This window comes from Nesoenas mayeri, assembly GCF_963082525.1.
Source record: "Nesoenas mayeri genome assembly, chromosome: 3".
Lineage (NCBI taxonomy): Eukaryota > Metazoa > Chordata > Aves > Columbiformes > Columbidae > Nesoenas > Nesoenas mayeri.
The window spans coordinates 75,748,637-75,762,650 of record NC_137544.1 but is presented as its reverse complement, the minus strand read 5'-3'; the positions used below and the strand labels follow the sequence as shown (position 1 = coordinate 75,762,650).

The 14,014-nt window shown below is 35.2% G+C and overlaps 1 protein-coding gene across 1 annotated transcript in view; it reads right to left on the bottom strand.

Annotated features, from left to right (window-relative positions):
* FAM120B (family with sequence similarity 120 member B) overlaps nucleotides 1-14,014 on the bottom strand; it is a gene marked incomplete at its 3' end in the record, with an annotated part of 63,680 nt that overhangs the window by 12,586 nt on the left and 37,080 nt on the right. The window contains exons 6-9 of the mRNA XM_080342110.1: nucleotides 13,462-13,668; nucleotides 9,153-9,261; nucleotides 7,813-7,926; nucleotides 3,888-3,945 (exon numbers count right to left, since the gene is read on the bottom strand). Coding sequence (XP_080198236.1) covers nucleotides 3,888-3,945; nucleotides 7,813-7,926; nucleotides 9,153-9,261; nucleotides 13,462-13,668 — 488 coding nt within the window. The remainder of the gene's footprint in view (nucleotides 1-3,887; nucleotides 3,946-7,812; nucleotides 7,927-9,152; nucleotides 9,262-13,461; nucleotides 13,669-14,014) is intronic.

The following is a 14,014-nucleotide window of genomic DNA, read 5'->3' as shown; positions in this document are numbered from 1 at the left end:
ATCTTTAAGGTCATGTTCTTGTACATGATTTCCTTCTACAGTGCACAAGCTTTATTGTACTCTGATGAATTTAAAGTTCAGTAAGACAGGAAAGTAGCACCTCTGTTTCAGCTTCATGCTTCTGCTTTCACTCTATGATTCCTGGTGGGAAAAAAAAATCTTTTGGCTTGGAAATAATAATAAGCAGCTTCTGCTTATGGTCTAACATTAGGAAGAAAAAAAACCTCACAGAGAAGCCACCAATTCTTCAGTAGTCAGGGTAATTATTACCAATAATTCACAACATACAACTAGCACAGCAAAACTCCCACTCTAACTGTATTTAACTTTGTTTATTGAGGCCAACAGAAATCTTTTCTCATATCATAGCCTGAAGAAGGAATTACCAAAAAGTTCTGGCACACAGTTACATTCTTTTCGAATACACTATTATACATCATGAGATTCCTGAAACTAGAGGACTTTCCATAAAACTCAGACCACATTATTCTAAAACGTCTGAGGAGGTAAAAAAAAATTAAAAAAGGTGGTAGTACAATTACAGTCAGTGACAAATCAATAGAAAAAGGAAGCAGGAATGTCACTCCCATGACAGAATCCCTGGAATGCAAATCAGACACTACATTGTGTGAAAACTGTGTCTGTTCAAACCTTTAATAGAACTAGAAATCCTGTATTGTTGCCAATTTATTTCTTTAGCTGGACTGTTGCTATATGCAGAATATGAAAAAATATATTTATTGGGTTAAAAAAAGAAAAATCCATGCAAGGAAATTATAGTATTGAGTTACGTATGTCTGACAATACTGTTCACTTTGACATAACATGTATACTAAATAGGAACTAAGTTCCACTGACAATTGACTCAAAGGAGTTACCTGCACAAGGCCTAAGAAACAACATTAACTGAATAATAATGGACTAAACCCAGAGTTTAAATCAGTAATCACTGTACCATAAAGATCAATATAAGTTTTACTATAGCTATAGTACTTCTTCTAAAAATCTATTTCAAAATTAGAGCTAAATTTGCTCTGTGGAATATAAAAATAATGCTTTTTCCTCACTCAGCTCTGAAACATCCCCAAATAACAGGACATTAAAGCTGTAGCCTTTTGTACATATAAACTAATTTTATAACTTCCTGGAATGTTTTAGTTACTGTTTTCTCATTCTCTGAGACTGAGGAAGTATGAAAGTAAGAAAAGTAACATTTTTCAACTATGACATGGTTATAAACACTTCAGAAGTACACATTTTGTCTGAGAATGGCCACTTTCAGCCTCATATAAGCATAAAAGTTTAACAGCAAACACATAATTGTTTTGCAACAGAACCAGATGAATTAATTAAATGTATAGCTTTCTTCAACACACAGGACTGGCCTTTACTTTTTAAACATAATTTTTAATGACCATTTTTCATAACTGTGTCAGCGAGGTTTTTGTGAAGTCCTCCAAACAATACTATCTGGAATCTAAATTATGTAATAGTTGTTTCACAATATTCCATGATTTATTTCTCTAAGCTATAGGCTAAAATGGAACTTAAAATAAGGCATGATAAATTTCTGATTAGAGCCTTCCCACCACCATTTTTGAAATAATGATGAAGTTTTTATGATGTTCAGCATACAGCATTTCATAAAAAACCAGCTTCTTCTCTTATCCATTTTCATCTGCTTTTAGTAACGAGCCGGGTCACCTGGGTGATCTAAAAGACAAACAGTTGTGAGGAGCCAAATAAAACACATGAACATCAGCACTGAAACAATTTTAAAAGTTATAGCCTGTTGCAGAACAAGATTTTGTGATCTGTATTATGCAGGTGATCAAACTACCATAATGATGTGTTCTGGGTTTCATGATCTACGTATAAATTATTCAGATCAGCACTTATGTTTTGAACCTTAAGTTCAGCAAGTCTTAATGGAAGCATTAAGATTTATGGCATCCGCTCCTTTGTTAGTATGGGTAAGATAGTAAGATAGATAAAGATAGTAAGATTAGATAAATCTAATTTTTGAATGCTTATAAAAATAAATAATGCTGACAGTAGTACACTAAGAAGCCTGAGATACAGTTTCCATATCAGTAAAATCTAGAATGATGATTATGAGAACTACAATAACAAGACACTAATGAGTATTATTCAAAACCAAAAAGAAAAATAATCCAAAGAGTGGATTTTCCAACATGATCAACATTAAAGGCCACAGTTCTCTGTGTAAATACAAAGTTTTGCCCATGTGCAACACCACTGACTTCACTGTGTGGAACAGTTGTCAGCCTCCATAACTAAACACGCTCTTATGAAAATCCACAAACTGTACCAGATTTCAAAACTTGCTCTTAACATTTTGCCTCTGTCTTTGCGCAGCCTCTTTTTTAGCTGCTCAGTCTTTTTAGAGAGCAGGAACAGGACATCAGGCTTTCATTTTTCTTTAATTATATACCTTCCGTATGAGAAGAGAGATTATTCTATAACATCATGTACTCAAAATGCTGAAGTAAAAACTAAAGATACCATGATTCCAAAATGAATTCCACATAAATGAAAACCCATCAGTTCCATAAACATCCACTTGAGCCAACCCAATTCAAAGATTGCTAGAAACCGAAGAAAAGCATGAAATTGTTGAAGATTACATAGATGGAGACAATTTTCAGTTAGGTTGAGATGCAGATCAGTAAAGAGATAAACATGGTTCGAACTGTGTCACCACCTTTCTAAGTCACATAAGTGTTTTTGAGCCTTTTTTTCCTCTGATACAATTTTTACATTTCAGGATTTAAAATGAGATTTCTACATGACTGCTTCATTTTTTTTTCCTGAAGACAGTAATTAAGTAAAGTACCTGTGATTATTTTTAACTGAATGGATATGCAAATGGAAGACATAAGAAAGTTGTTGTAATCTCTAAAACAGTTTCTTAAAAAACAGAAGTAATGACGAAGGGCTTTTGTGGCACCAATTTACCAATGTATGATCCTATGGTCCTGTTAAAAATGCATGTGCTCTGTTATTTTAGATTTCTTTAGTATTACTTATGTTAACTCAATTTAAAATGAATTAATTTTATAATTAAATACATACATCACCAAAATGGAATCACAAAGTAAAATATACCAATTTTTAAGAAATAATTCTGAAAATATGTGTTTAAATTAGAACTCTGGACAAGAAAAAGTGCTTAGCTCTCATAAGCATTATTCAGTATAGATGTAAAGCATGACAGATTCTCTCCTCAGACAGAAAAAGTTGCTTAACTACAAGTGCCAAAAGTAAGAGCAATTTTTGGCTCTCCTAAGAAAGCTCTGCATTTTACAGAAAGGTTATTGTGTTTCACTGGCAGATGATGTTTACATCAGTGATGCCATGTTTCAAACTTTTCAAAAGGTTTCAGTAACAATGGTATAACCCGAAAAATAAAGGTATAATCCAAAATTAAGACACAAATCACAATCAGCATGGATATGCCACATTATACATAGTGAGCAAACTCTTGTAATGTACACAACTATAATGAAAGTATGCAAAACTTACAGTCTAAGTCTTAAAACCTATACTCAGGAACATCTAATGATGTTGTAAAAACACTTGAGAGTTTCCAGCGTCAAAGGGACAGAACAATGTAGCTATACTGGGATGCCACTGGGCTTCAGCTGGTACCTTTAACTTAAGTTTTAATGATTTCAATCTCACAGCAAGCTTAGACCTAACATGACAAGTGATTAACAAGCTGAATAGCTTCAGGTTTGAGTGATTTCCTCCACAGTCACATGGTTCTGTTACTCTGTAAAGTTCATAAAAAGAGGCTCTCACAGACAAAAATTATCTCAGTGGTAACTATCCCATCATCTCAGTTTGCTACTTGTTGTCCTTACCAAGGAGGAAGGTAGAATCTTCTCCTGCAGTCTGGATGTCCCGATCCATATTCTCTACCTGGAGGGAGTAGGAGAGGAATTAAATATTGTAAATTAACATTAAAGCAGGAAAACAAGATCTTATTCAGACAGCCTGCAAGAAAAATTACACTTACACATATTTTGAAAAACGAACGCATCCCTCTCCAGTTGGTTTATAATTATGGCTAGTAATTCGAGATGTTGGAGGATAAAGTCAATGGCGATGTTGGTCTTTTAAAACTGTTAGACCACTGTAACTTAAAAGTCTAGTTCAATTAATGTGTTGGGACAATGTATATACCTGTATATACAGGTTATATACACTGTGGCTGGTAGATCAGACTGTGTGAATTCAGGAAAGGAAAATACACTATTTAGAATCAGACATAAGCTATATTAACAAATATTTTCATCCTGGTTTAAGTGTGCCTCTGTACAATACTGCTTTAGTTATAGATTTCTATAAGAAAAGTACTACTCAAACTGTAAATGAAATGTTTTATTCAGCACCAAAGTTCTACCAAGTCCCATCTACATTACAGTTCTATCAAAATCCTATTTATCAGAAATAGGCTTGAACATAGAGTATGCAATGCAAGTGTGGAAGTCTTGATTAAACACCTAACAAACAAAAACTTGCTACAAACTTAGATGCTTCAGTATAGTTGTATTATGTTCAACTACATGGTTAACGGTGTGCTAAGACTCAAGTGGCTGTACCCTTTTGGTGCTACATTCCATGAAGAAATGGGACTCTGGACAGTCTTGGACAAAAGAGTTTCTTTCGAGTGAGACATACTTCCAATGACTGTATTTTTTCATATCTTTCCTTGACACTAATCTTTCCTTTCCTCTGAAAAAACTGCTTTCACTTTTCCAAAAAAAGTTTTCTCCAATGCCTTGTTTTTAAAGAAAAATAAAACACTTTTTAAAAAGTTATATTTTCTAAGTTGAATTCTTTAAAAAACAAAAGTTGTCAATTTCCCTTTTCCTATTCTTGTCCCATAGAGAGATGTAAGAAAAACAAGGCAAAGGTGGATGGAAACAAAGAAAACTAAACTATTTTTTTTGAGATAACATACTTAGGCAGAATATAGTTGACCTCCAAATCCAAAACCTTCTAAATGCAAGTACGAAATTGTCAAAATGCTTTACTATTTCCTCATCTCACTGTTTATAATTCTGGGTCCACTATACAGGGTATTCTAATATTTACTGCATCACCATCAGGAATTCTATATCGTTGCCAATACCTTTCACTATTTCTAATGTATTAGTGTATCCTCGATTTCAACCATTCATGTTGCTGTTACAACCAGTCCCACAGACACCTTCTCCCCATCACCTTCCTTCATCTTCAGTCCACTTTTCAAACAGGTTCTCAAATACTAGCATGAGAATCATTGTCCAAATCACCAATATTTTTAAATACAGCTATAAAGTATACAAGACAGTGCATAGGTAAGGTTAGACTTTCTAATTTTCTTTTCTTGCTAGCTTTTGTACATAGATTCAGACCTAGGTGGTAATTTGCATGCTATGACAATCTCGTGTGTATCAGTTGGACTGATGAAGAGAATGACAAACATACTCAATAGTGTTTTCCATAGTTCTTAGGGCTCAGTTTACTTTTAGCTATTTGCAGAACAAGGTAACAATGTGACCCAAACAACATATCAGTGGTCTTAACTGCTAATTAATAAGGTTTTGTCTGCCAATAGGCTATATGGCATGTGGTGCGCTGTTTCAGTCATGAACCTAGAATTTGGAAAGTCATGCTTTATTACAGACATCTATGCTAACTCAGGCAAGATTACTTTAAACACAAAGTACACAGATTACGAAGTGCTGCAATGCAAAATTTTGTATCTCAATATTGGAAGCCTATCCTTAGCTTTAAATGAGATACCTACAATCTGTTTAACAAGCATCGGAAGGGACAGACACTCACAATGGGATACACAAAAGTCAGTGTGCTAAACAGGAAGTCTTCTAAATTAACAAACAAGAAACACCAAGGAAAATTCTACCTCCCCGTGAGGCTTAGTTGTCCTGCTCTGAGGTACAGGGATGCACTCTCCATTTGTGACATGAAGCCAAGAAATTTATGAAGATAACATAAAACAAATAAAATCAAACCAAACAAAAAAACCCCCACAAACCCCTGAAAACCCCAAAACTCCACAGCTGAACTCCCTTCTGTCAAAATACAGCTAGAGGATGAGATGTTAATTACAACAGATCAGTTGTAATTAAAAAATGAGGGATGCCCAAGTTGAATTCTTGTTCTGCCTGAAAGGATTCAAACCATCATCTCAAAGAAATACCAGTGCTTCTCAGGTTTATGCTTTCTGGGTGGAAGCACCCTTTCCTCCACTGTTGACACTGAGCCATTGTTATGGGATTCTTAAATGTTAACTGATCAGAGAGCGTGAAGGCTGCCCAATTGTTGGGTACACTCCTGACACAGAAGATTTGAGTCCTGTGGTTACTGTTCCATTACCTTCTAATGCATTTTATCCAATGATTTACATATAATATACAACAGCAAGGACCATAACATATACCGTGGAAGGTTTATAAATGGTGGGACAGATAGGTAACAGTAATATTACTAGGAAGTTTTATCACGTAAGCTATAATGGAACACAAAATTGCTACTCTTCTGTCTTTTTTTCTCTCTTCTTCGTGAGACACACACACATAGCAGAGACAACAGCTACATAATGAAGCAAATCAAATATCTGTCTTAATATTAGCAAACTTAGGAAAAAGAAACTTTGTAAAAATGAGTCATTTTGGCAGATCAGATCTAAAAGATTACAGGACTCTTTTGTAAGGTATATATTTTCAATAAGTCTATTTTACTAAAAACAGAGGCAATTTAACCACATTAATGGGATCATGTTTTAAAGAGCATCCTGAAGCTAGTAAAGAGGGCTAGTGTATAAGAAGTGTATTTGTTTTAGTAATGGTACTGAAACACATTTATAACACAATTCAGCACAGTGGAACTTTGTGGAATTCATGAGATCTCTGGAGCTGGTTAGAGATGACGTGACCTCTGAATAGCAGGCTTCTTGAGATGGTCACATTCCACACTTTACTGTATTTATTTATTATTTGTCCTCCCTAATCACATCACTACATCAATCTTCTTTGAAAAAATCACCTGGAAACAGAAGAAATTTAGACTCTGCAAACTTAATAACTGACCTTTCTTAGACACTTCTCTTCCTTTGCTTATTTTATTTAATCTACATGTATATGCTTCAAGTCATAACGATGAGGAAGTGAAACTGAACTGATGTCAGCTCAACAGTATTATCCACAGTGATGCTTCATTGAAATGTCTGTTCTGTCCAATAAGTGAGATTGGTGAATGACTTAAGATAAACTTCCACCGAGATAAAACAGAACTTACATTTGTATTACTTAGGTGATGATCTGGAAGCTGAGACTGATGTAGAAAACCACTTAAGAATGTGCTTAACTTTATTCATGTGCTTAATGGTTTTCTTGAATTATGAACCAAGCTAAAGACTTCAGACAACACATACTTCTGTGCATCTGCGCCAATTTGTTTTAGAACTATTACAATTTCAAATACAGTCATCAGCTGAGACCAAGCATGGAAAGTTTCAATACAACATGAAAGCTTTTTTTCTCAGAACACTGTGAATAAAAGAAGACTCCAGGTTATAATGCTACACTCTACCTAACCTTGCAGAGTTTGTTTTTGCTAATGGTAGTACACAACCATAATTGATACAAGTTTTGTTACTGACTCCTGTGGCCACAGGGTAACTGCGTACCCACAAACACAAATTGCAGATAGCCATAGAGCTGTTATACTGTTCACAGAGATGATTCCAAATACACACACATGAACACATTTTTTTACCTTGTGGTTGATGATTTCTCCGTGGAAAGCCTCTCGTCTGGTTATGGTATGGAGGAACAAAAGAACTTCTGTGTGTTTGTTGGAACCTGGGATTATATTCTCTTTGTCGTGTTCCTGAAAAACAGTATTTACTAAGCAACTCTGACTATATACAAGACTAAATGAAGAAAAAGAGAGCATATTCTTTTTTTGGGAAACAATATTTCTTAGTTTTATGCCAAAATAATTATACACAACTATGTTTTTTGCAAACTAAAGCCAGCCTAATAAGCATGGTTCTTGTCCTCATTTCCATCTATGCACATCATGATTACAAGCTGTTAACAAGTGTATTTAGAAACCAGACCAAAATTTTATGACACAGATTAGAAGACGGCAGTCATTAAAACAAAACAGAAATCTCTGTCCAAATTGGAATCACAAATCATAATTAAAATGTTTAAGTACAGCTCTCAAGCAATAGCAGATGCTAACAAGGTCTGGTATCATAAATCACCCTGAGATACTCTCAGTTTTGAATGTCCAGCACCAGTGTGGTGTAGTACCACATCAGAAGTATTGTTGTCACATAATGCAGGGTACTGAACTAGCAGAAATCATTCTATCTATTGTAATTTGCTCAAGGATTTTTGAAGGGGTAATTTTCATCCTCACAGGCATTATAATTAATCAGGTATTAAGCAGGTAATAAACATAATACCAGTATAAACACTGAGATTCAGTGTGAATTACTTTGAAACCTCAAAAGTCTCAACATTCAGGCTGATTTGTGAACAATGCTGAAAATCCTTTAGATGGTTTTTTTTTTGTCTCCCCTGAAAGCTGGGAAGATCGGGTGGGGAAAACAAATGCCTTTAGTAAACTGAGCCACAAAGTTATGGACAACAAAAAAAGTCATTCTCTAGGTTGCCCAAAAGCTTTCTCATATGTTGAACTGTCAGTCCCATAAAGAGTATTCTCTCTTCAATGCATCACTCAGACCTTCAACTACCAATGTTAAAAGAGGGCCCCTGAAGGAAAGGAAGAAAAAACTTTGAGTAATCTAGTTCCTCCTATAAAAATAATTTTCGTCACTGAATAAATAGCAGTGAAGTTTGGCTGTGAATGATATTTACTGCCCGTATCTCACTAACTATGTAGCTAGATGGAAATATTTTTTAATCCGAACTTGGGTAATCAAATTCACATGAATTCCTAAAAAAATGGATCTCAGATCTCTCCTTTAGTTTCTTAGAGAAAGACTTTACAACTTAGCTTGATGGGCTACCTATGTAAATGCTGCTGCTATTGAAGGATAATTGAGTTAATCAATTTACTGGGAAAATTAACACAATACCAACCTGTGAAAAATCCATTCCCCCTTGGTCTGTTCTGTATTGTTCTTTTCTTCGCCATGCAAACCTTGCAAATGAAAGACTTCAGCTTCTGGAAGGGTGTGTATAAAGACTCCTGCAGACAACAGGATTAAAAATAATGACTGTTCTGCTTTTCTCACTTCAGGTATAGCACAAATCAATTATATACACAACAACTAAAAGACTTGTCTTACCCTCCTATGTATATGAAGGTGGTAGATCTGGTTTGCATTTTTTTTCAGGAAACAAAGTTCAAACATTTCATACTAAAAGTTGATCCTTGGAGGGATGAGTAGAGATGCAGAAGGAACATTTTCCCCTTTCTCAGTGAAGTTTGTTTTTCTTTCCTACTCACAACTGTAAATTACTTGCTTTCCTATTCTATTACCTTGCACCTGTAGATAAACTTAACTAGACTTCCATCGGCAGATGGTTAAAGCCTCCAGATAAGGACTGATGAACTCATGGAAAACACATCAATGAAAAACAAAGTGTCTTAATTTCAGATATTACAAGCAAAATTTAACAGAGTAGTAATACATCAGCCTCAACTCCTGACTGATAAAATATAATCATGTCTAAAGAGAAACGAGGGAATTATATAAAAATGTATACCTTGTGATGTGATGAAAAGTTCTACTGTCAAAATGACAAGCTGAAGCTACTTAAAGACGCAATACTAGGAGATGTTACATATTCTTAACTTTCACTGACTTCGGGGAGCTTTGAAGAAGTGTCAGATCTAAGAATCTTTTTATTGATTTGTACTGGGCATGTGGGCAGTAGTACACATTGAAAAGAACTATGAAAAGATAGATTTTTAGAGCAATAGCATAATTTACGATTTTCATAAAATGGAACTGATTTTTACAGGATTATAGTTACTTTTTGTAACCACCAACAAGGCAGAGAGGGGAGCAGGAAGGAGGGGACAGAATTACAGCATAAGATAAAAATCCAACAGGTGTCAAGACAGCAGCAACTAGACGGTTTCTTAAATTAGAGGTAGAGCCTGAATCCGTGAACTTTCCTAGCACATTTTTGAATTAATGATCTTCTTTACAGACCCTTAAGCAAAACCCACAGATTTTTTTTCCCCACACAGAATACAGTCTGTGAAGAACACCCACTAATGGGAAAAACCTTTCATTATATTACCGGGAGAATAAATTCAGAATGTGTTTATGAAGGTTGGATGAAAGATATGACAAAACATATCACTTAGGTTGACCCCATTTGGTAATTTGGTTTTAATTTTAAAAAATTGATCATGAACACAGTCATTAGTGAGAAGCACAATAAAAAGGCTAATAAAGTGATAATATAATTGCCTCACTGTTTCATGAGACAATTATATCCAATTTTCTGTATGGATAAACAAACTAATATGATTACTGTTATGAAAACCAGAGAACTAGCATAATATGAGCTTATAATTTGTTTTTTTTTAAAGAAAGATGGCTCTATTTTTGATTCTTATCAGAAGCTTTCAATTTTTTATCTTTAACAGCTGCTAGGGGTACAAAGAGCTGAGCTACACAAAATCTTGCCCACAAATGCATCAACTGCATTTAGTTTAAACATTTTATTTTGGTACAAGAATCTGTGGGAATCAAACCATAAAGTGTTGAAAAATTCTGGAATATGTGTAAATATTTAACCAAGATTGTATTTCTACTGTGCTTTTCATAAAATTATTAACTCAATTTAAGTCCATAATAATCAAAACAACACTGATTCTGAGTTCTCCTGAACACCCTGAAGTATCACAGTATCACAGTATGTTTGGGATTGGAAGGGACCTCAAAAGATCATCTAGTCCAATCCCCCTGCTGGAGCAGGAACGCCTAGGTAAGGTCACACAGGAACATGTCCAGGCGGGTTTTGAATGTCTCCAGAGAAGGAGACTCCAAAATCCCCCTGAGCAGCCTGTTCCAGTGCTCTGTCACCCTTACTGAGAAGAAGTTTTTTCTCAAATTTAAGTGGAACCTCTTGTGTTCCAGCTTGATCCCATTACCCCTTGTCCTATCATTGTTTGCCACCAAGAAGAGCCTGGCTCCATCCTCTGTCCAGATCATGGAGAAGGGACCTGAGGAGTTAAGAGACAAGCAAGGAACACCAAAAGAAGTAATTTTTTCCTATTACTTATCTTTTCTATAACAAAACATGTCATGCAGTATAACTTTTTTTCTTAATACAATGCTGTAGCTATAATCAGATTTGATTTATGGTGCTCAGGGGTAGATTGTTAGCAAACAAGTGCTGAAAGATCTTGGCTTTCAATGGTCCACTGAGCTCTGCCAGGAAATAAGTACCAGTTTTATTTATTAAAGTTGAACTTATAATAATAGGAAAAACCAGTCACACATGCTTGTTGCCTTGCCAGTGTCCCCAGCTAAACTGGCATCTCTTGGCAATTCTCCCAAAAACAGATTCTTGCCTCAAACTGATAAGCTGGAAAGCTATTTTATTAGTCTGGGAGCAATCTCTGCCATATATGTACCACAAAATCGTACCTAAACAGGAAAAAGGTATTTAAACTACTCTAAAAATTCACAGGGATAGACTATTTTTTCCCCACAACAGAATAATTTATCTGGGGTTTATTTAAACTAGAGTAGCAGACTTTTAAAAAAACTGACCTAGATATTTAAGTTGATCAAGCAAATTTCCATCTTTCTTCTAGGGATCTAAGTGTCTTCATTCATCTTTCTTCTAAGGCAGGTCAAAATATAACTTTAACCTAGCTAACATACTAGCTAACACATCTAAAAAGTCCTCTTAGCCAATATCAATTTTATTCAGATTTAGTTACATGTTGTAGAAGTTATTCTCTAACCTGAATTCTACTCAAATGGAAAGGAGGTATCAGTTTAACATAGATTCGTATAGTTTTACATTTTTCTATTTATTCTTTAGACCCTCTATTGTTCTGTAAAAGTCCTACATGAAAAACTGGATGAACCACTGGCCCAATCTAAAATCTACTGAAATCAACAGACCAATTGATAAAAACCACAGGATTTGGATAGAGGTTATAGTCTTAATCATATGATTGGTTCCATATGAAAAGGCTTATCCCACTCCTCCATGCTGAAAACACATACATTCCACCCACCCACACGCGTTCCACTCATCACTCCAGATCAGGATGGTGTGTAACTGGACACAAAACTGAAACAGAAAACATTATACAACAACTGATATCGAATGCATGAGATTAAAATAATTCAAAACTAAAAACTTTCTTCTCTGTAATCACTTTTATATATGTTAACCTCAAGTGATATACGTAACAGCAGGTAAAAACATTCCAAAGGTAAAATTTTCAAAAGTAATTAAACAAACATAGGGTTTTCAGTCCTACATTGAAAAGAGACACATCAATCAAAGGTCTTAAGAGCTGTCTACATAGCTGAGTACAGATGAGCACAGACATAACCAAGCATCTCTCCACAAAGTCTGTGCTGCTGGGGTATGAGCCAGGTCTGGTCTGAGGCTTCACTGGTGCGTTAGTAGAGCCTTGCACCAGCCTAGGAGATCCTGGCTCAGCCTGGCCACCGTCCCACCCTCATGCACCACACAGGGCCCACACCCAGCAGGACTCTGCTGGTGTCTCCCTGCCCTTGCCTGGCAGACATGATTTAAGTCATATTGGTTTTTTTGGTAACATAGCATGGAAAATGTACAAATTCCAAGCTTCTGAAAAGTAGGATTGAGACCTAAACAAGTACTTAAAGGCACAGGAAGGTACTTGGTGAGATTCTAAAAAAATACCTAGATATATACTTTCCTCTGATTTCCAATTCCGCTTTGAGTTCACCAAACCTTCATCTTAAAGATTAGGTTCCTTAATACCTTTAAAAATATCACTCGTAAATACTTCAAAAATTATAACCAGTATGCTTACTTAAAGGCATTCTTAATATATTGCTTAAAGTCTTACAGGAAAAAGATATCATCCATATCTTAGCACCAGAAAACCATTACATTTTCACTTTTTCAAATTGACAACTATTCTGACACTCCCTATATTATTTTCTGAGTAACATAAACAAAAATAAAGGTAAAATTATACCTTCCTTCATAGTCCCAGTATTTCCACTTTTTTTTCTTTTTTTTCTTTTCTTTTTTTTTTTTTTTTTTGATTTCAGAGGGGATGGAAAAGGAATAAGAAAGGAAAAATAAAAATAAAGGGGGACAGTGTAAACAAGTGTATTAAAACAAGCAACAAACATGGACAGGCCCATTTTTCAAAGAATATAGAACTGTCGAAGAGGATGTTATTACTCACATTGCCTTCCAAAAGCTCTTCCATAGAGCAACCTCGGTGTGACCGCTGGTATTTTTCTTGAAAAAGTTTTCCATCAAACACTTCCCAAGGCATCAAATCATCCATTCTGAATGGAAAGCCACAGGCACTATTGGCCATGAGCAAAGTTGTAAGGCCACGAACAATGACAGCGCCAAGATGTACAGCTCTGGAGTCCACTTGTGCAAGCTGTTAACACCAAACAAAAAAAAACCTGTAGGCTTCACAAATCAGAGAATATAAGCAAGCTTACCATACCATACAACAATGTAAACAGCAGAGCACATGCTAAACCGTCCCAAAGTTGTGACAATGATGGTCCTCTATTGCACAGCAAATTCATCAAAGGATTCTGTATATAGTTTTATTCAATAAAGTGAAAGAAGTGAAGTTTGTTTTAACAAATACAGCATCTCACTCAAGTTTTTAGGACAGATACATTCAAAGTGAAAATGGAAATACAAAATAAATGGCTAATCTCCACAGTATTTCTCAAGCATTACCAGTTGCCCAGAAAGAATTCTATTAGTGGAAT